Source organism: Convolutriloba macropyga, chromosome 3 (genome assembly GCF_964194025.1).
Source record: "Convolutriloba macropyga chromosome 3, txConMacr16.3, whole genome shotgun sequence".
Classification (NCBI taxonomy): Eukaryota; Metazoa; Xenacoelomorpha; order Acoela; family Convolutidae; genus Convolutriloba; species Convolutriloba macropyga.
In genome coordinates this window covers 76,977,569-77,002,085 of record NC_134470.1, presented here as the reverse complement: position 1 = coordinate 77,002,085, position 24,517 = coordinate 76,977,569, and the positions used below count along the sequence as shown (strand labels likewise).

Sequence of the window (24,517 nt, the reverse complement as noted above, 5' to 3'; positions counted from 1 at the left end):
TTTCTGTTGTGAAATCGAGTTTGATCTACCCGTAGTCTCCTTCATTAAAAATTTCCTCGTGCTTCCTAAAATGAAGGACACATTGATTGAAATATCTTTTTGCACAAAAAATAACCTCGTAAACGACTTTCAAAAAAAAAATTCGGGAATTACCTAATTTCAGTGTTCAATTTAACAGGTTAAAAAAATCAGATGAAGTAACCGAGAGACTAAACAATAGAAGACAATTTGATTTGTTCCTTAATAATTGCGAACAACTCAGCCCATTTGAAGAAAAGTTGTCTGTGTCTCTGCCCAACTTCCAGTCAGCATACAATCTAAAACAGGCATAGTTGAGCCAATGAACTTTGTTGCACAAGAACATGAAATTTGCTTAACCAGCTCACTAGACACTTTTAACAGCGATAATGAGGTCTACCTTAGGATAATTAACGCTTCGCGCAATCTAGTACTACTACCAAAGGACCCTGAAATTGCTAAGTTTTCCATTCCCAGCCCAGAACAAACCAATTACCTTTTACCTGTTGAACCAGCAATCCTGGCTCAGCAGAAATTCCATAAACACACTTCGCAGCTTCTGAAAGATAACAACTATAATAGACAACATAGAGTAAAAGCACAACAAAGTGAGACATTTTGGTTACCCACAACAGAGACACGTGAACGCCCAGATAAGTTAAATGGCATAGAAAAAACCACTTTTCTTCAACTTCAAGAAAACCGCGAAAAGGAGAAGCTAAAACATTTCTCATCTAACGAAGATAGAGTAAAATTCTTGAAACAAATTTTGTGGGAATCAACTTTGCTAACAATAGAGGAAAAGACTCAGGTTGAGGAATTCCTTGTAGAGTACCATGACATTTTTGCCAGGCATCGTCTCGATGTCGGTCGAAATGACGTCTTCAAAGTGAAGTTCACTCCAGAATACGAAAGGCCAGTATACACTCAAAGCCCACCAACTCCAATTCATATTAGAGATGAGTTACAGATAGAATTGGCTCTCCTTCAACATTTCGGAATCATAAAAACCCTTCCATTTTCACAATTTTTGTCACCAATCTTTGCTCATATGAAAGCATCAGGTAAATTACGTCCTCTGATAGACCTAAGAAATATCAATCACTTAATTCGGCACGATTACGACGCCAATAATTTTCCCTCTTTCAGACGCTGGTGCCCACCTAGCAGGAAAAGAATATTTCTGCAAATTGGATTGCTCGCAAGCCCACTTTATTCTGCAGATGGCAGATCCACAGTCCATTCAAATGCTGGCATTTGATTTGGCCTCTCGAACCTATGCGTTTACGCGACTAGCACAAGGCCTCAGTAGAGCAGTAAGTGCATTCTCATCGTTCATGCGGCAACATTTAGACAAATGTATCCTTAATGACAAATGTTTCCAATATATCGATGATGTTGGAACTGCGGCAACAGACGCCAAAGAAATGATAGCAAACCTCAAAGAAATTTTCGAATGCATACGCAAAAGTGGACGTAAACTTTTACCACAGAAATGTTAATTCGATAAGGGTTCTGTTACTTTTTTTGGAAGCAAAATCACATCTAGCGGAATGGCAACAATCATCCAAAAAATAGACAAATTTCTTCATTTCCTAAAACCCCCGCGTACATTGAAACAAGTAAGGAGATTGAGATCTATCGGATTTTGTCAATTCCACAAAGCGTTTATACCTAGACTAGCTGAGAAGCTCCTACCATTTTACCAATTACTTAAAAGTGACAATGAATTTGTAATCAACTGTGACAACATCTCAACAATAGAACAGATGAAAAAAGAACTCAAAGCAATCTGCGATAGTAGTCTTTGTTTACCAAAGAAAGGACTACAATATGTAATCCTGGCAGATGCTTCATTCTACGCTGCAGGATATGTTCTGATGGTCGAAGACTACACGATAACACAAATTAATGAGACAAAACAGTGTGCTCAAGTTTGTTTTGGATCTAGAGTCTTTCAACCGGCACAAATGAAACTGTCAATTTACGCAAAAGAATTGCTAGCAGTACATTTTGTATTGGACAATTTTGCTCATCTTGTTTGGGGAGCAGAAAAACCTTTACCTATTCTCACAGACAACAAAAGCCTGACTAGATTCTTCAAAGCATAAAAGGCTCCAGCATCATTATGGACCACCGTAGTCCATGTTTTATCATTCCGATTTGTACTTGGTCACATACCAGGGAGAACAAACCTGGCTGCGGATTATCTATCGCGATTGCCGATTGAAAATTCGGATAAACTGACATTACTCCTCCGAGATCGAATACCAACTATTGATGTATGAGTGGAACCTAAAGCAGAGACACCAGAATTGGACCCAAAGGAGGAAGAAACTGATCATCTAGAAGACGAACATCAAAAATTGTACTCATTTACGGAACTCGGCTAACACAACTCGCATGAACTCACAAATCTAACCAAGTTCTATTACACCACTCAACTTAGCGCCTTAGCACTTTCAAATCCTTTAGATACCGTGGACTTGTTGGACAGTGTGGCTCCGCTAAACAAATCCCAGGAGCAGAACACAGATGAAACAATTTCCCCCGTTAAGAGATGGCTTCTTAATGAGGCCCCAATAAATACTCTACACTCAAAACAAGATACAAAGAAATACAATCAGCAGTTACCACGAGTTCTGCTTCAGAATAATGTACTTTACAGAAAAGTGTTTGATCAAACAGCTGCCAGTTTTTTTCTTCAAATTTGTCTTCCAAAACACTTACAACGGGAAATTATCTTCCGTTCACACAAAACAAACTTTAGAAGCCACAACGAAATTGCGAAAACTCTTCAGGATTTTCGACTCAAATTTTATTTTCCAGGGTATCATGAATTCATTGTTGACTACATTAAAAACTGCTTAACATGCTTACATGCAAAATCAGTGAATATCGAAACAATTACTCCACCACTGCAACCAGTTGCATCTGAACAAAATTTTCCCTCGGACATGTTAAAAATCGACAGTTGCCCACTTCTCAAAACTTCAAATATATATTAACTGCAATCAACATCTTCAGTCGATACCTTTTTGCAAAACCAATGACTAACCAAGGGGCAGAAACTACTGCAAAAGCATTAGTCTCAATATTCATGCGACTTTCCTATTTGCCCAAAATCATTCCTTCTAATCTGGCGACAGCTTTTACAAGCAATCTACTGGCAGAACTAGCACAACTACTCCAAATAAGACTCAAACACGCAACTTTAAAACACGCTCAAACTATTGGATTATTAGACCGAGGCCATGCAGCCTTAAAAAGGGTACTCAAACTCAATGAAAATGAATGGTCGTCTGACTGGAACAAATATGTTGACATCGGTTGTATTGTGCATAACACGTCATATCACTCTGCTATTCAGTGTTAACCATCTGTTCTCTCTCATGGACGAGAACCCATTACAACAATCGACCTACGATTCCAAACTTCAACCAAGAGTTTACCATCAAGCAATTACCACTATATTACTACACTCCACTCAAAAATGTCTGAATTTTTCAGCTCAGCACGCAAAAATGTGGTGAGATCTTATCGGAAATATAAAGCGTACTATGATTTAAAATGTGAAGCAACTCCATTAGATGTTCATTCATTTTCTCTTCTACTGGATCCAAAAATTACAAAGCCTAACCAGCGCTTTGAAAAGCAAAAACAAAGTGGCTACCATTGTACCGCGCTGAGGCGAGAATTACAAACAATAATTAAATCGCGAGAACAACTAAAATCAAATTCACACAATGTGTACACCGCATTCTATTACGACCTATCAAACCAAAGTACGAAGTTCAAGACTTGGAAAGCATAGATCTAGTTGAATTTGTTCAAGATCCAACCATTGAAGAAACACAACAGGAACCTTGAAAAAATGTTAGACTACGACCAAAATGCAATTATCAAATCCCATCAGCCAAAAGTTTCAATCAAAGAGAGTGACAATACCACAGTAACGATACCTCTACCTGAAACCCAATCCGAACAACGGCCAATGAACAAGGATGACGACGCATTCACAGTTGTGGGGCACACATTGCCTACGCCAACTCATATTGGACACTCCGCCGACTATAAAGAAGCGCCGCCTCACATTGAAGCAGCATGTACCCGACAGAAAGAACGCCTCCATCCCCGATACAATTTCAGAAAAAGTGATCGAATGACCACCGTTCGAACACAGTGCTCAGAACAGCTAAACGAAAGACCTTTACAAACAATTTCATTGAAAAGTGAAACCAAGGAAGCAGAAAGCTGAATTAAATTTTACTCTGTCCCAAACCAGGAAGAACGCGACGAAAGCGAAGGCGGAAATAGTGATAACGGAATGGAGACCAACGATAGCAGTTATTACGCACACTCACAAAATCAAGAAGACTGAAGTGACGTTGGTAATAACAATGATGGTGAAAGAGGTTCTTCAGATAGAACGACAGTTTTCACTAAAGACAATGACATGGTTGGTCTTAAAGAATCTGACATGACCAGCAACTTGTTTATTGATGATGAACCAATTGCGTTGGGCCTTCCATTTGCAGACGAAGGTGAGAGTTTTACAATCTCCTTTTCACCAGACATACCTTAGCCACTCGATGATGAAGTACTGGACACTGCACTTTTTTCCACAATTACATAACCACCTAATAATGCAAACACAACAGATCGCTCGATTTTCGTCAGATGAGGTAGAAGTCAATACACCTAGAAGTCAGTATGAACAATTACGGCGCAACCAACGCTCAATGCTGAATATCTGAGTCACTCTACTCCTCTCCCTACACGACGAGAACAGCAGAATCGACAAACAACTGACGCAGAGAGATCAGATATGACTACGCCGAATGTCAACACGTTACGTCGGAGACATAGATTAAGCGCAAACTGGAAAGACCTAAAAATGAAAGGTTTGAGACAACAGAATAGCAACAGTGAGCTTGAAAATTTCTTAACTTTGCGTCCTAGGACACCTGACAGAGAATAGTAAAGCAACCAAGCAGATGAATTCACCAGCAATTGAAGCACAGGTTACCTTCTGCAGACAACTGTTATCAGGGATTCCGTCGTAAAAACCGTGCACTGCTTCAGCAAAAAAAAATTACTTAAAACTACAGGGTCACTACTGTAGATATTCGGGTCTTTTTTTACCTGGACATCCTTCCGACCTTCTCAATGCTTTCGGATCTACACTTGACAAACATAACAAAATCTGTACCTCGTAGTACAAGTCTGCAATGCCAATGCTTTGAGCAAGTTTATTTTAAACCTTCGGAAACGATGATTCCGGAATGTTTTAAAAATCTAACTCAAACATAATTAAATGTTGCGACAAAAAAACAAATAACAGAAACTCAAGCATGCTTAAATTGTTCAAAAACGCACGGAACTGATCACTCCTAGCTCTTGAACAACAATCTATAAAAACTACTAAAGCAAAATAAGAATGTATCTGCCAGAACACGCTGATAACGCTTCACTAATAACTCGAAACAGGAGTCAAGACCATTATTTAACCATTAGATCTAAGGTTACGACAACTACCTCGTCGAAATCTGTTAACACACGTTCCCTCTTCTCTCATATAAGCAGCATTGCTTGAGATTTGAGTAGCAAAAGTATTTTTGAACTCGAACACTTACAGCAAAATTGGAAAAAAAACATACCGAGAAAAACATCGTCATAAAGCCAAATGAAATAAAACCAAATAAAATTTAATTGGCCCTCATGTAAGCTTAAAGTAGCTTAAAAGTCAATTCAGAGTGAGATAACCTTTTATTGAAACTTTAGACCAGCTATCGAAGACCAAAATTCTGAAAATTGACTAAGAAGGGACATAGAATAAAAAAATGCCACACAACAACATCAATAAAACCGCACATATATTGGTAAAAAATTAAAGTTTTGCCGCGCAAATACAACCACACGTCCAGAAAGAACGACTGCAAAACTACCTTACTATGTCGACACTTAGAAGCCGGTGCGAACAAGCAAAACTTAGAAAAATCATAAATTCAGTCTGTGACACCCAAACGCCATTAAAAAAATCGTTATAACTCCTCAACCACTCAACCGAACAACCTGGATTTGACAAATGGATACTACATTTACTAGTACTAACTGCAGAAGCAATTAGTTTGAAGTTTGCACAAACTTTTTTTGGGATACTTTCTGTGCGACACTTCGATTCCCCCAGTACTACCTGTTAGTTTCCGACCAATTAAACCAAGTTTCATCTTCAATACTAGGTTGAAGCTCAATCACTTCAGGCCTTTAGACTGTCATACGGTTGTTACTTTATGTTTTCCTATCGAAACAATTGATTTTAAGTATGTTTTATACTGAGAATCATACTGAAAATATAACATTTTTAAACCAAATATGGTGAAAAACAACAAAAAATGTATACTTTACCATAACTTCTCCAGTATTTGGCATCACTTCAGTTGTTGAACCTTCCTTAGAGGTTCCTCGCACTCCATTAAGCATCCTGGACCCAGATACGATGCGTCATTTCTGAACAAGAGTAAGTTTTATTGAACTTTAGCAGACAAAAATACTCATAATTTTTCCAGTTGAAACAATTGAGCCTTTCAGAATAGCTGCTAACCCATCAAGGGGCAGTTCAAGCAGCGGCTCACAATGCTGGGAAATCAGATTCTTAAGTTTCTGCCACACAACGTGTACAACAAAGGCAGGTCCATATTTTGCACCTTCCTTGTGCGGATGGTGCACCCAAGCTCCACCTTCAAGATACTGCCAGTAGACAATTACGTCTACCCCAAGAGCAACGGCAGCGCTCAAATACTAAGCAATGCAGTAATCATGTGAGAACATCTTCAGATTTTAGATTTAGTAGTACACTCAAGCAACCGTTTTTACCCATTGCTCAGTAAGTCCATATATCCTGCCTTTCTTTTCCTCGTGAACGAGAAAAACATTGACGCTTTGCTTCATTGTCTGAAAGCAGTACTTTGGGAAGTTGTCCGTTTTCTTTTCTGAGCCATTTGCTAGCCGTAGGTTCTTGCAACTACGGTCCTTTCGCTTTCTGTCCACATAAATAAATGAGTTTTAAAATTATTTAAGTGAGTTATGAACTAAGTGAAAGAGGCAAACTGCAGATAGAAGAATACTTCACTTGATTTATAACCAGTCAGATGAAAGAAGAGGGATGAGACTAGACGCTCCCCCTTTCCTTCTGCATTCTTCAATCTGATATTCTGCCGTTCTGGCACTCCCAGTGTGACACGATATCTCTGCTCTTCTACAGAGCAGCGACAGGACTGGTAGCCCAAAGACTTGCAGAGATCTTTCCGCAACTGAACTGGTATACCCGTACACTTGGGCTTGTAATGCTCGTTTTTCGCCAGAAAACAGGGTACACAGTGATGGTATAGCTACAAAAGAAAATCAATTTGAGAAAATCTAAATCGAGATTACATCTACGTGTGTTTTACCTTTCAACCGCAATTACAAGACCACCCCAAGCTCTGGGAAGCCTGATGCCGCTCCTCCGGAGCGCATTCATGAGCGCTTTCACGGAAGTACAATGACTTCCGTCAACCGGTTTGTGCAACTCCTGAATTGCACGCTCAAACTCTGTATTCAGAGGAACCAGAGCGTTTTCGTAATGTAGTGCACCGTTTATTAACTTAAACTTTCTGAGACGTCCTAGAAAATTTTACGCAACGCGCTTGAATCAAGCGCTTCGCGGTTTTGTCAGATTTCTGTCCTCTAGCTGGCTCATTATATTCATGTAGAGATTGAAGTCCATTACTAATTATATACAACACATAAAACGGAAATTTGCAAACACATTGTAATTTAATTTAAAAAAAAGATTATATTAATAAAGTCAACAACCGATTTTAATTCATATCATTTTTTTTGCCCCAAAAACTAAAGTAATTGCTTTTTTGTAATCGCCAATGAACACCTTAACTACAATAAAACACCTTTAAATCCAATTGAACTCCCGATATAAAACGGAGTCCCTTCCCAAACTGAACACAATATTTGTCTTTAAAAAAAACTTGTTTTGTTTTTTTTACACACCTGCTCTTGTAGAAATTGCTACACTTTCTGTTGATTGTCCGCCTGCTACCACAAGACCAAGCAGTACAATATTGTGTAAACCATATAATCTGAAATAATTCAATGGTCTTCATTTCATTGTCTTCAGTTCGTTTAAAGATATATAACAAAAGCGCAAAGTTCATTTTTGTTAACCTAAATTCACTCAGAAAAGAGGGAAAGCCCGAATTCAATTGACAAGTTGCACTAAAACAAAGAGAAAATTCAAGTATAGTACGAGTGAAGTGTAAAATTTAAGCCACTCTAAATAAAAACCAAGTCACAAAGAGTCAGTCACAGTAACCAAAATTGCTTAGCTAACAGTATTGTAACGAAACAGTATTGTAAGCATATCTAAGCATACTGTTTTGGAGCTCTCAATTGAGCCCAACACTTCTTAACTTTCTTGTACACAACAATAGCCAACACACAGACATTACAAACGGCAAGCGCAATAAACAGCCCGAACAACATATCACACCGCTGGCTGCTGCCTTTCACAAATAAATTTTCTACTTCTCGAACTGGACAATCAGTTGCACGTCCTGGAACTTGTGATAAAAAGACACCCTTTTCCGTGTAATAGGTTGCATCTTTGCATCAAAACTTTTGAATACCACCATTTTTCATAATTTCATTACAGTTTTCCATTTTCAATCTAAAAATGCACTCGGTTAGTCCACTTAAAAATTACTATGTTTTTTTACCTCAAAAAATATTGGGCATAAATTGACCCCTATTGCTTATACTTAGAAAGCAAACTGGCCAGGCGTCCGGTACGATCCTAACTTGCACCACACAATCCTCAACAACAACACCGTTGCGATGCAACGGGGCAACACCGGCCAGCAAAAAAAAAGAGAAAAAAGAAACAGAAAGGAAAAACAAAAAAAAATAAAAACCAGCGAAAAAGGAAAAAGGTAGCGGAACGAAAATGGAAGGAAACATTACAAAGAAACAAAAAAACTGCTTTTGTGTTTAGAGACATCATTATGAACGATCAGTACGTGGACTTTATGATATCTCCTCGTTCAGAATTACCCTTTTTTACACAGTTTCAAGCAAATAAATTTGTTTTGGCCTTTACTGAACAGAATTCACTTCAAATCCTAACATCTTTCTATTTCGAGGATCTTTTATTTTACATCTTAATAGTTACACCCGGCTTCGAGGAACGAGTCATACTGTTACTTTCCCTTGAAAGTCTTGACCAACTTTTAATTCTAAAGTCCAGTATCAAATTTGGCAAACACATTCATCTTGATTTGCTGGAAATACCTTATCAAGGAATAATGTGACCTTTTATTCTTTAATAGCTTGTTTTCAAAATAAATTTACTTAAATACTTCATTTTTCATGCTCCGTGACGCACTTTCTAATATGATAGCAACTGCTGTCGTGATTTCTTCCACGTCATTGTTTGTCCGAGCAACCAAAAAAATACGGCACCACCTGCTGCAAATTAATCCTTTTTTAATAACTAAAGGGCAATTTTGTGAGGTCGAGAATTCCCATAATCAGCTTAAGTACATAGGCAGGTGCTACCAATTTTAACAATTTCTTTTGTTTACGTTGTTACACCTGCATCTACGTCAGCAACCGTAAACAAAACGAACCGCGATACCGTTGCGACAACAAATGAACAACCATTGCAAAAATTATACCTAGCGCTGGTAATTAGGAACACCTGCCATACTTTCCGCACAAACGGATTAAGAAAAAACAATAGAAATAATCTCAAAACTTTGTGCCGCGATTGGATCCCCTGAATACGCAACAGCACGCTTATTCCTACACCACAATTCGATTGAGGAGTTTGAGTACTCTACTAAACAGACAAAAACAAATTCGAGTAAATAAAAGATTGCTTAATTGTTATTTTGGATCAGCACTTTGATTTGAAAATTCGTTCGCACGCAAAAGCACAAAGAAAAAAGCAAAATTGATTATTATTATTAGCTTGAAGCATCCCTTAATTCGATTTCATTCCCAACAACCCGATTAACGATGCAAAACGCAGAACTTTTTCATCTTAAACTTAAATTCGAAAGCGAGATTTATGAGATTAAGCATTTTTTCTACCCCAATTCAAAGAATATCAATTTGATTAACCTCGAGAAAGATTTCGAGCCCAGCATTCTTGTGTTCTGGACACACAAATACAGCTTCAATTACTTCAAAGATCTACTAGACCGTTCTATGGAAAGGTTACAAATTGACTCGATGTCTATGCCTCCCTATATGCACCTCCATTGAAAGAAAAATGCGTCTAGAAAAAAATGATCGAGTTTGAGCATTGTCACAAGCCCAACTGGTCCCATCTGGTGCAGCTATAATAGTTAATTTTGGTGACCGCTCAAGAGGATATTTCATACATATAACGGATGAACTCTACCCAAAATTCCGGAGGTTTAATAATAGTACAAAAACTCTGAATGTTACTTTCAACAATCCAACCAGTAATTTCAACCAACATCACATAATGATCGAAGATTATAATTACTACAAACCCACACATCCCTCCACTTTCCGAACTCTAAGAATCGAAAAAACCCAAACGATGAAACTCATTGCCTTTACGCACCTGATGGCCAGCATCGCTGCAGTCAGAGACTCCCAACGAGGAATCCTATTCAAATTTGACAGGGAAATTCTCCCAGCAGAGCGCTATATCAACGCGGAGTTTGTTCTACCGTTTCCTTCTCTGAAAGCTTCGTTGCAAAACCAACTGGATAAAGTCGCCGCCACACTTGATGAACTGTCGAAAGTTGATGCAAAATTATGTCAACTCAATTTCACAAGAATGAGCAAAAAAATGAGCAAAAATAACAATTGAGTGGACACTCAAACAAACCCGATACAAGCTGCATCTGGCAAATAGTGACTTATCAGAGCTGATCAAGTCCGCGCAAACTCATTTAACCCCAGCAGACACAAAACGTACTTCATTTGACAGGGCAACACGAGTATCGCCAATTACTTTCGCTGCATGGACAGGTCTGTTCGGCGTCGGACTTAGTAGTGGCTCAACCTTGTCATGTGAGCTGACATCAATCCTGGGTTCATGCTCAACAGGAGACAGTAATCTGAAACAAACGGTCAACCACGTGAATAAATGCAGAAGCGGTGGTCGCAAGGCCAATATAGAAACAATCAAAGACTATTCGTGTTAGCTTCGACTCTGACACATGTGGGACGACAACAAGACGAGATTACGAATATTCAGAACGATAATAACAAGCAAATAGAAGAGCAAATGAAAATTTTTAATGCAAATATCCTTAAATATAGAAGCTGCCATCACTACTTCCATACAAGAACGTCGCTGAACCACAGCCTATAATCTCTACAAGTCATTTTGTGCACACTACACACTTTTGCGAAGAGTTTTCGCGTAACTTTGTACACATATCAGTCAAACCTGTTCCAGAACTTGGGTCATATGGCGAACGGATTTCTCCCATTGGCACTCTTCCCAAAAGAACACCTTACCGAAGTTCTTGAAGCCATTGGAAGACAACAATTGCACTCCACGGATATGCTCTCGTTGACTATTCCGATTTCTAAAGTTTTACCTTATTACGAAATTCCGCTGCTTAAAAGCGTATTGAGTAATGAAATCGGGATCAATTTCACATTAGCGATACCTATGGCGACGAAATCTACATTGCTGAATGTTTACAATGCTAAAACGATTCCAATGCCCACAAATGGTAGCCACACCATACGTTGGGAAATTGAGAGCGAGTATATTGCAGTTACTGAGAACCGCCACTTCGCTGCGATTTTGACTCCGAGAGATCTTGAGAACTGTATTGGATCAGTTAGCTACAGCGTCTGCCAAAAGGGATTCTCTTTGCAAAAAAAACAAGGATTCATGCATTGCCAACTTTCTCTTTCAAGACGAGTACGAGGCCTTGGAAAACTGTAGGGTGAAAAGCATCAAATTGCTTCGGAAGGAGAAGGCCGAAAATGTTGGATATGGACGCTGGCTAATCACAAGTGCAAATCCAAATTTCCAGATGACGGAGAGGCCTTCCAATTCAACAGGCTTGGCTGATGTTAAACATCAACAAGGAAGCAGTGCGTGCGTAATAGCATTAAAAGGTGGAAATGAGCTCGAAGGAAACAACATTTCATCAAATCGGATTTCGCCTACTATAAAACGACAGGTGCAGTGAGGCTCAATATCGAGTTATCACCACCACTAAGCAAGTTATTTCAGCGATGCCGCCGTTGCCAGAGCTCCCGAACAGTAATGACTTGGTTCAGGCCCATGAAAATTTATTGGAAGAGTTTCAGCTAAACCTGGAAAAAATCCCAACGAATTACAGATGAAATCAGCAAAAACTAGACGAGCTTGCGAAACCCATCGTTTTTAAAATGAGGGAACTCAAGCCACGTCTTAACAACCGTTTTTTTTCTTTTAATGATTGGAAGATTTCGATTGGACTCGGTGCAGCCCCTTTCTGCATATCTCAGCTGCTTCATTTCGGCTATGTATACTTACAGCATCGTTTCATTAAAGTTAACAGGCGTTTTCCATTCAGACTGAGAGTCGGGGAAAGACGAATAAAAATTAAGCCAGCCTCACCAGTCAGTACCGAGGACTACCGTTATATACAGCAACGCCCCGAGCACATTATTCTCAAATGTGCGATAGTACTCCCAATTCACGAGAGTGGTATCATCAGATTTGAGCCACCAGAGCACATTTACGCGCAACCATTGCTAAGCGCAGCACCAGAAGCTCCTGCAAGATCATTCTACCCCACATTTCCACCAGCTCTGCCCGAGCGAACTGAAGTGTACTCCAACAGAGGCGAGTGCACCACCCGCATGATTTGAAAATTTTTTAAACGCTCACATGTAAATTTTGTATGGCTGTGTGTTGGGTTTTGGAAGACTCGTGACATAAAAGGGAAACAATTCATTTGCAAAAGCAAAACTCGTACGAGGTAACCATTGTCACGCAGTAGCATAGCATAAACTGATTACGTTATCTTCATGAGTTTTACGTGCAGCAGAAATATTAGACATCAGCTACTTTATGGATAGATGTTCTCAGCAATTTTATGCTTGCTTGTTGATGATAGCAGTGTTACTAATATAGAGTTGTTCTAATGTAAATAACATGTGAATTATGTTTCATTGTTCTGTATTTAAATAGATTTCAATTGACTTAACTTGTACTAGGTGCCGAAAAGGCAGAAAAATAACAAAAAAATACAGAAAAGTTAAAAAAGTGAAAAAAGACAAAAAAAAAGTTGTTGTTGTGAGAAAAAGAGCTGCAACCATACTAAATTATTCACAGCTGAAAGATGCTTTCTGATTTAGTATTATCTGTTTCACAATAAAATTGCGTGCTAAAAGGGAAAAAAAGCTGGCCAGTATGACGAACCTCTGATTCGCCGAATCCTAAATATCCTTTGATGCTTATAAAAATCATAATTGATATGTATTTAAGTTGATATAAAGCAGTATATTTTTTAACCAATCAGAATGCAGTATAATTATATCTAAAAGTGCTGGAAAAAAAATAATATAAGAGAGAGACTAGAAACTGGATAATAATATAATTGCATTCCAAGACTCTGTTTTCCTAGTCGATTACATTTGGGGATTTGTAGGCTAGAACTGAACTCGTATCCGCTATCTAAAACAAGAAACTTGGTCTACCGACATTGTAAGAAGCCTTATCATTAGTAATATTATAAGCCTTATCCATTAATAATATCATTAGCCTTATCATTAGCCTTATCATTAGCCTTATCATTAGCCTTGTCATTAGTAAAATTATAAGCCAAAAGTATAATTATAATAAAATTTTGAAAAAATTAATAGATATGAGCATGACCGCATGATTGCGCATAGTTCTGACTAGGGAGAGCGTGCGCAACTGTGCGTTTGCGCATTGTGTGCGCAAGTGTGCTGGTTGGGGCCTATTTTTGATTAATTTTTGTTTTGATTACGAATATAGTAGTGGATAAAACGGGGGTTCCAGTCGACAGAACGGTTTGTCCCATTTCCCCGAATTCTTGAGCGGGGATGTGCCAAATCGGGTTGGTGGCACAAGTAGAGTTTTTTTATATAGATATAAGCTAAATTTATAAAAGAGTTAAGCTGGATTTTTTTATTCAAGTTATTTTCGCAAGTTGCTTTTACGTGCTTGTTACACGGCCTCACTAGTTACACTATTATCTGGGATACGTCCACCGGTGGGGATAGAACCCGAACTATCCATCTGATAGTGGATAATTACCAGCTTTTTATTCGCTATTCCATATTTTTTTACAAGCTACTCGATATTAGTGGATTGCACTAAGTGAGACAGGAAATGATAGTTTTTAATTGTATAAGAATGGTGTAGTGACCCTACAAACATGCTAACGAATTTTTTAATGCGGAAGCTTCCAAAAATTACATTTTAAAGGCTGCAAACAAAAAACATTTGAAAACGACAGCTAATCACGCTGATTTATGGCTTATTATTTATGAGACAGTATCTGTAACCAATTGTCATAAAGATTTATGGTTCAAACATTAGAATTGAGATTGTGTCAGAGATTAAATATGATGTTCAACGCTATCGTTGGACCAAACACTGCGTTTGGGAAAAACAAACAGAGCAAGAACTCTGGAACCAAGTTATCTTGGTAAATGCAAATATAGATAAAACCGGGTTCTAAACGGTTAAATTCGAGAATCGAGATTCATAATAACTTCGAACGCAATTTCTGAAGCTGTTTTACCTACATTTCAATTTTATAAACGTTAACTTGTATTAATTCTTTTTTGAGCTGAAATTTGCCTTCAATTTCTGAATTCAATGAGTTCCACCATTTCAAATTTTTCACAAGAATTCGGAGGACTCTTTAGAATCTAAGTTAATCCGAAGGGATTCTATATTGGCGACAGAGATATAGAAGCCGGAACAAAACCCAGTGTTTCGATTATCGGCACGGCCAGTGATAGTGTGGAACAGGTAACAAAAGTGTTGTCAACACGGCTATTGTTGCTGCGAGAAAGGAAACACACTTTCTCGGATCAAGGATTTGACTGAAAGAGGCATACTCAGCGGCAGTGACACAAAAGGACATTGCAGATAAAATACAGTAATACAGTGAGTGCTGGGAGTGAACCATTAATCAAGAGAAGGGAAGTCACAGCAAGTCACTGGGAGTGTCTGAGCAGTCAGTGGACTTTCTTTGGTCAGTGATAGTGGGCTGCTTCTTTTGGGTGAAAGATCTAGAAGAAGCGAATGCGCAGATTTTCAAGGGCGGAGAGCTGCACTGAATTACCACAAACAACAGGTTAGTTCTCAACAAAGGTGCTATTTGTGTCATTTTTATTTGTTGTAATGTAAAAACCGGAAACTGGGGCAAAGATTTGCATTCCTGAACGAAATAAGGTCAGTATCAAAACTTATTACAGTTTCCGGTTCAAATGATTTAAGAACCCATTAGACTTTGCACTTTTCAATTTCGTAAATATTTTATTGTAATAACCGGAAACTGGGGCAAAGATTTGCATTTCTGAACGGAAAAAGGTAGGTATCAAAAATTGTTACAGTTTCCGGTTCAAATGATTTAGCGAACTATTAATATTTGCAATTTCCAGTTTCGTAAGTATTAGATTGTCTTATTCGGCTACCTCAAACATTAAAATGAAAATTTTACCCAGTAAAACGGATAAATTCTTTAGAATTTAAAACTGCTCCGACCTTAAAAAGGTATAAATTTATATACAAGTATATAACAGTACTAAGACATAACTGTAAACTAAAGGAAGTATCCTAGTAATTTGAGTCAAAATGGCAGCGGGTTCCGTATCGAAAATGTTATTGCCGGAGGCTTTCACCGGTTCAAATAATTTCGAGAGCTACTTGACACATTTTGAGCTATTGGCGGAGCTGCAAAAATTCAAACGTACAGAACTTGCAAGCTCTGGTGGAGCAGCTCTCGAAATAGATGAGCGGCTGCACTATTTTGCCCTCCGCTTACAGAAGTCAGCAATTGAATTCTATCGAACCTTACCGCAGAACGTGAGAGATAGCTACGATGAAACTGTTAAGTCTTTTTGAAATCACTACAGCGAAAAACCGGTTGTTTTCCGGGGACGGCTAGGGCGTCGTGTTCAGCACCCAGGCGAAAAACTAACGCATTTTCTGGGAGATTTAAAGCACTTAGATCACAAAGCATACCCAGAGAAGTCACAAGATATCCGTGACCACTTAGTGCTCCGGGGTTTTCTGGGGGGAATACATCACAGTCAGGTTAGGTTAGACCTAAGAAAAACATTAGAAGACAAAGATATGACTGTGGACAAAGCGCAAGAAAGAGCGTTACGTCTGGAAGCTGGGACAAGGATAGAAGAAGAGGAACAAGTGCCTCAAATTGCTGCCATTAGACAATATGACTCAAACAAATCCCTAATCGAGGCGGTTAATGGTTTGGTTCAGAAGTTATCGGGAAGTGCTGATGGCGATTCCAGGGAAAGTGGCAGTAAGAGCCAAGGCTGGGTTAACACACGACGCGGGTATCAGGGACAGAATAACTTCAACCAAAACCAGGGCAAACCCAATTTGCTAGAAAATGAAAAAAGTGGATTCCCCAATATTGATAAAAATTTTAGTAGAAACTCCAACGATACACGTACTGGATGCGGACAAAAGGGACATAGAATTAAATAATGTCGGAACTGTTTTTATTGCGGGAGTTCCCAAAACATAAAACGGTATTGTGCTAACAGAAAAACCAAGCAAACAACAGAATCTGCAAATGTTATCAAAGTCTGTTCAACCAGCACAACAAAATGCTTCAGTATTCAAATACTCATACAAGGGCAAAGGAAAGTGGGTCTGGTTGATAGCGGCAGTAGTGTATCCCTCATCAGCATCGAACTGCTGAAAGCCATAGGAGACACCTAAAGGAATAGACACATACAAAAACAGGGTCTTAGCTGATAATAACACCTCAGTGAAAATCTTATGAAAAGTTGAACTTTTAGTTTAAATGAAACCCAAACAACCCAAGTTTTTGCATGAGTTTTTAGTCACTCAAGAAAATCATATCTCGCTTCTACTAGGTTTGGACATTCTTACTGATCAAAAGTGTATACTTGATATAAACGAAAAGATATTACTTTTTGGTCGAGACAAATTCACTATTCCGCTTATTGTCAGAACTTAAACAACGTTAATTCATTTACTCTTCTGTTGGAAACGCTCATAATACCGGCAAGACACGAAGACTGGATAGACGTAATTGTGATAAATGAGAACGCTGATGTGATAAAGAAAAGTAAAGGCCTAGTTGAATGCCTCAAGGACTTTGAAAGTCGCACTGGTATTTTATGGCTGACTGTCTGATATCTGTAAACGACTCAAAGAGCCAATTGAGGGTTGTTAACCTCTCTGATAATGATATCAAGTTATTTCAAAATACTACAATTGGAGAGTTTTTCAGCAACGACGACAGCATACAAATAAATGGTTTGTTCACAAGCAAGAGCAAGCCAAAACATCCGGAAGCTTTCCAGATGGGGACTCATGCAACATTAGATGGGACAGATTTGAGTAGAAATCAGTTCAGCCAAGTAGTTGCAATGTTCAAGAGGCACAATCAAGTATTCTCCAGAAACTCAAATGACTTGGGTTTCTGTGATAAAATTAAACATAAAATAAAACTAGAAAAAGATGCAAAACCATTCGGACGGGACTACGGCAGTATGAGTTTTGAAAACCGGAAAGCAATAAAAAAAGTGGAAGACCTAGAGGAAGCCAACTTTGTAGACCCAACTCATTCATACTGGGCAGCACGGTCCATACTAGTCAAAAAGAAAGCCGGAAGATTCGGATTAGTAGTAGACTACAGAGGTCTAAATAAACAAATTGAAAAAACAAGCTGGCCATTGCCAAGAATTAATGATGTAATAGTTTTGTTGGATGGAAACGTTTATTTTCCGAACATTGACCTAACTTCGGGCTATTTCCAAATGGCCTTAGAGGAGGAATAACAAATCTTGACTGCTTTCATCACTCCTATGGGTCTGTTTAAATGGAAGAGGTTATCAATGGGTTTATTTTCAGCGCCAGGAGCGTTCCAAAATATGGTGGAACTAATCCTGGCGGGACTTTCAAACGAAGTAGCCTTAATACATCTTGATGGCATAAAATTTTTTGGGAAGTCATTTGGGGAACATTTATCTCGACTTGAGCTTGTGTTTTGTCGTATAAAGGAAGCCGGTTTAAAAATCAAACGCTCAAAATGTATATGGGAACCCAAAAATGAAGTTCCTATTTTTAAGGGGGTTTTCGATGGTTTATTCACGGAGAAGCAGCTAGAAGAAAGTCGTCTAGCTCAAATGTATAGACACAGTAGAAAAACGATAACAAGAAGAGAAGTTTTCTTAGGACAAAATGGAAAGTATTCACATGAACAACTATTAGACTTCAACACATACAAAAGTGATTCGAATTGGCATCAAGTTTTTTGGATTAAACCCATAGGAAAAAACATTTTGAAAGTTTGGCATTTAGTAAGAGAACTGACCTTGACGCTAATGACATTATTTTTGATTGCAAAAATTCTAGTAATTTGTTTAAGAACAATTTTATCAACTACGTTATTTTTGAAAGGTGCTCAACCAAGATTGGCACTACAGCCAATTAACCCGTTAATGGAACCTAATTATATAACAGTTCTGAAAAACCAACAGTTGAAACAAAAACAAGTCTCAAAAAAGGTTGTTAAAACAAAAGTAAGCGATTTGTTGGGTACCGACAAAACGGTTTTCGAGCCGGGGGCTGTAATCCAGGAAAAAACATATCTATTTCAGTTGGAAAACTTTTCAACGTTCATGCTCTTAAACATGTCTAATATTGATTTTGTTTAAAGAGGGAAATGGAACCAGAAGTGGGAGATTATGTATATTATCTGCCGCAACTGTACGAAGTAAAAGCAGTTGTCCTACGAGGAGTCTATAGAATCTGCGGGGTCAAAACCCGTTTTAGAACGGTCGTGGCCCTGGATGAATTATACCCAACAACCTTAACCCAGAGACCGCCTATTACTCTGCAGGAGTTGAGTCGCATGAAAGTCCGATTAGAAAACAGCAAAAAGCTGGAAGTTGCTTCCTTGTAATTACAGGAGCAACTTAAAAGTGTACAACAGGAAAACAGTATGCTACAATGGCAAGTTGATGAGTTAAAGCAACAACTAATCGTTGCCGAACAGCAACGGGAGCACTTTGGTGCTAGAACCGAAGCTAATAATAGTTTAGTTGAGTTGGAATGCCAACTCCAGCAAATGCGGCTCGACTGCAAGTCAGCAGGAACTGAATCAGACGTTTTGTCTGGGGAGCTAACATCAGCTCTTAAAAAACTCGTTGAATACGAGGGGGAGCTTGAAGTAGCTCGGAAAAAAAGCTTCAAAAACAGCTTCAAGTGTCAGAAAATTAGAGTTAAATTTAGAGGCGGAGATAAACGCCAAAGAGCTCACTACACGACGACTACAAGAGATTGAGAACAAGTTACCCGGTACAGGAGCATTGTCAATGTATGATCTACTTTGGATTTGGCCCACTGCGATGATTGAGGAACTCAAACGGCAATTAAGACATCTGTCTCTATTGATACACCCCAATAAAGGAGGCCCAACAGAGAGATTCCATTTATTAAATAAAATAAGATGCGTGCTTATGGATGAAGGTGCACGTAATATATACAAAACTCATGGATGGAAGTTCGCTGTCGAGTTTTTGAATTAATAATGAGTGGAGCATTATTCTTCCATAGGGGAAGGCAGTGTAGTGTCCCTACAAACATGCTCACGAATTTTTCAATGCGGAAGCTTTCGAAAATTACATTTTAAAGGCTGCAAACAAAAAAAACACTTGAAAGTGACAGCTGAACACTCTGATTTATGGCTTATTATTTATGAGACAGTATCTGTAACCAATTGTCATAAGGATTTATGGTTCAAACATTAGAATCGAGATTGTGTCAGAGAATAAATATGATGTTCAACGCTATCGTTTGGACCAAACACTGCGTTTGGGAAAAACAAACAGAGCAAGGACTCTGGGACCAAGTTATCTTGGTAAATGCAAATATAGATAAAACCGGGGTCTAAACGGTTAAATTCGAGAATCACGGTTCATAATAACTTTGAACGCAATTTCTGAAGCTGCTTTCCCTATATTTCAATTTTATAAACGTTAATTTGTATTAAATCTTCTTTGAGCTGAAATTTGCCTTTAATTTCTGAATTCAATTAGTTCCACCATTTCGATTTTTTCACAAGAATTCGGAGGACACTTTAGAATCTAAGTTAATCCGAAGGGATTCTATAATGGGAATATAGAGTTGTGGATAAAACGGGGGTTACAGTTGACAGTACAATTTGGCTCATTTCCCCGAATGCGGCTAGCATGAGGGGATTGAGTCAAATTGGGCTGCTGGCTGTAACCCCCTGGTTTTTTTGAACAATTCATTCGTCATTCTCGGTCTGTAAAATTTTCAATTCGTTCTTTTTATTTCTGTTGTCTTAAGATATATGTAACTGATTTCTGGACCTTTTAAGATAATCGCTTACCATTATTGAGAAATCGATTAAATGTCTCATTCCTTTTTTTTAAAAATGATTACTAAATTTAGTGATAAAAAGCGGTTGATAAAATTAAAGAATGTTTCTGTTCTTTTAAAATCTGGCGTCTGATTGCAAATTGTTTCAACACAATCTTAATTAAAGATGTCATAAACGTTGCAGAATAACATTCTCGAAGTGATGAAACTAACGAGCACGTGCTTACTAATTATAAATCAACTTTTATGATTTTTGAGAAATAACTATTCATGAGATGCAATTGAAATACATAAAAATAACAATTATATTGAAAGAGAACAAATGAATTCCAAGAAATTGTTGACATATTTTGTACATCATTGTTGTGTTTGCTCTTGAACGCAGTTCATAGCAATTATTGTAAACGTGTGTCTTTTTTATGCAAATTTTTCGCTTGATAATTTTGACTTCTCGAGTGACTTTTACACCCTTGACTTTTTGCGTTTCGCGTGATCTAAAATTCTCTCTCAATCACAATTTCAAGCAGCTGAACTCAGTTGGTGGCAATTTAATACTAAAAGGCGAGTGAAAAGTGCGCCGAACCTGGTGCCATTTTTTACTTTAAATCTTAAGAGTGGTATATGTTACTCTCTAAGTGGTTATTTGAAGCCATTTATTGAACTTCTTAGTCCCATTTAGGCTCCCTCCCCCCACCGACTGAAGCAGGCTGTAATTGATTAGAGCTCCCACTAGTTCGAGAGCAATTCTTCCTACGTTTAGTCGGTTATGTTTAATTGAGGAAATCAAATCATCAAATATCTCGAAACCGCCGTTTCGGTTGTTGCGATTTGCAACAGCTCTTTTCGTTTCTATTATGTATGTCAAGTTTTCATTTCAAATTGGAATAAATACTCTTTGCAAGTTATTTCGGTTTTGACTGGTCGATCTTAAGCAGGGACCAAAACTTTAGCTTACTTGTTCAAAAAACGTATTGTTTTCATTGTTGCTCTTCACTTTTCAAGCTAAAGGCGCATGCCCATTCTTTGTTGCTATATAGTAAGTCCCATAAAGTTGCAACGCAAGCGAACGTTCCAAAAGCTCGGGGCATGCAAATGGTCAGTGATTTGCTAGATATCTGCATATCAAAGTTTAAAAGGTCAAAGTTTAAATTTAAAACATGCAGATATAGTCAGTCCCATAAAGTTGCAACGCTATCGAACGTTTCAAAGGTCAAAGTTCAAATTTAATACATGTAGAGATTACAACTTTGTTGTTCCTTTGCATGTTGAAAAATTTTCGAACGTTCGCTTGCGTTGCAACTTTATGGTACTTACTATAGTCTGTCCCATAAAGTTGAAATAAGCGAAAGTTCGAAAAACGCTAAAAACGTGCAATTGAGCATCAATGTGCTCATTTGAATGTCAACGTTTTCTCCATTAACTTTTCATTCAGCAATTTTTTCTACATGTTTTAGCTTTGACCTTTGAACTCTAACCTGCGGTTTTTGAAACCTTCGCTTATTTCAACTTTATGGGACACGCTAAACAAGAGCAGCGATTAAACGGCAGTTTCTACTCTCACAATTGGAAAGTTTATTGTTTTCCCATCTTTTCCCATTGTGCTTTTCCTGTGTTGATTTCAGTTCAAACTTGCAAATTTTCCTCAACATGAGCGATATGAACGGAAAGAACAACTGCGACATTTGTACGATCGAATCGAACGAGTTTTTCTTCTGCAGCAGCTCTCATGACAAAATTGATGAAACTCCCTTCGATAAAAAGCGCATTTGCAGAATTTGCATTGGATCCCATCTTCTGCGAAACCACGAAGTAACAAATCAGAAGGGATTAAAACCATTGGTTTGCAAGATACATAAATTGTTACAACTCGAATTTTGTCGCACTTGTGATGAGGTTTTTTGTTGGGGCTGCATGTCCAAACACAGCAAACATGAATTTGGTTCACTGGACGACAGAGCTTCAGAAGTCAGGAAAAAAGTGTGCGAATCTTTGAGCGAGTTCGAAAATGAAGAAAAACTGATGAACGCCGTAAAAGCGGAAATTGGTGAGAAAATCGAAAAACACGAAGAGGAACAGAAAAATCTTCGTGAAAAATTCTTGGCTGAAGTTGAAAAATTAAAGCAGACAGGATTGAAAACAATTGATGACAATTGCAGAATGATGAAGGAGCATTTGAAAGCTGTTGATGACGTTGTCGAAATACAGCAGAAACTGCGTGACTTGCTCTCTGTATCAAATGATCATTTAGTGAATGAATTCAGAGAAATTGACAAAGAGCTGAAACAGCTGCGAATTGCGAGTGGAAAAATGAAGGAAGAGAACGCGTCCATAATCACGTGTGACGTTGATCGTGTTGTCGCAAAAGTAGAACAATTGCAGAATTCAATTGCAACAGATTTGAGATCAGTACTATTTGATAACAGTTATTTTTGTTGGGATCAAAACGGCAAAGGCTACAGGGTTACTTTTCAAAAAAGAGAATTTTTGGTGGAAGATGTCACAATTGAGAATTCTGGAAGTGTCGCATACACAAACTGCAAAACTCAAGTTCTCAATGAAAAAGTCACTAACTGCTTCTCTATTGTCGACACTTCTAACAAATTCACGATCCTTCTTATCACGAACAACAAAGCCTACCTTTTTGACCCCTCAGAGGCCAATATGACACTTTCGACTGTTCCATGTCCCGCCAAAGCACATTTTTTGTGGCCTTATTATGTATATAATCAGAATAATTTTCCCCAACCTCATTGGTCTTATTGGGAAGGAGGAGCGATTAAGTTCACACATAATGCTTCTTTCACTGTTCAGTGTGCAGCAATTCCATCAGTTAGAATGGGACAACATTTCGGGTGTTGGCTATACTTTATCTCATCTGACAACACTGTCTTACTGGCAGACGTTTACAGGAACAAACATACTCGATTCCCAATTTCTGATATTGAAAGCATCGGTTGTGTATCATATAAAAATGATGTAGTCTTCATTATCTCTGCAGATGGCACCTGTTTTTATACTGTGTACTGGCTAGAAGACTTCAAATTCAGTGAGCCTGTGAAACACAACTGGAACAATCAATCAAATGTTATTACTGTCAGTGTTAACAATTGCAATTATTCGATAACTAAAGCAAAAACTAATTCGTCAGATTCTCAATATCCTCATTTATTCAAAGTGACAAGAGTATAAACGAGAAAAACAACTGTAATAAGTTGCATTACAATTCAACTGCACGTACACGATTAGTAAAAGTGAAAAAATTTTCTGTTCTTTAAACTCAATAACTTCTGATTTCAAATTATTTCAATACAATCTCAATTTAAAATGTTCCAGAATTACATTCTCGAAGTGATAACACTAACTAATGACCGCGTGCTTCCTAATTGTAAAGCACCTTTTAAGCTTTTTTGGGAACTAACTATTCATAAAAGAAAAAAAAAACGAAATTCATAGAAGAACAATTGAATTCTATCATTTTGTTTTTTTAAGTAAACTTGGAAATTATTCTGGCTATATAACCCTTGGGTTAAATATCCACATGCCTGCGTAATTTTTGGATATTTCTGCGTAATCGTAGTGGAGCAGCATTAGGCTTTTAGTTTATTCATTAGGCTGCTGCAGTGCATTAACAGCAGCCTGCCCACAGCTGTCTTTTTTCTATTCCAATAATTTGTTGACATATTTCGTACATCATTGTTGCATTTAATTGAGGAAATCAAATCATCAAATATCTCAAAAGCGTTGTTTTGGTTTTTAATAGGATTTGCGAAAGTTTGGCAACAGATCATTGCGTTTCTATAAATAAATGAATCCTCCATCTCTTAATGATGGACATTTGCAAATAAG

General features: G+C 38.0%; 1 protein-coding gene across 3 annotated transcripts in view; it reads left to right on the top strand.

Annotated features, from left to right (window-relative positions):
- LOC142336473 (uncharacterized) overlaps positions 1-24,009 on the top strand; it is a 67,670-nt gene extending 43,661 nt beyond the window's left edge. For 2 of the 3 annotated variants that reach the window (XM_075385342.1, XM_075385343.1), the window contains exon 2: positions 22,294-24,009. In XM_075385342.1, coding sequence (XP_075241457.1) covers positions 22,319-23,860 — 1,542 coding nt within the window. In that variant the 5' untranslated portion in view covers positions 22,294-22,318 and the 3' untranslated portion in view covers positions 23,861-24,009. Of the gene's footprint in view, positions 1-22,125 lie in introns of all 3 variants that reach the window. The other variant, XM_075385341.1, reaches the window with a different exon arrangement.
- Positions 24,010-24,517: the final 508 nt, after the last annotated feature.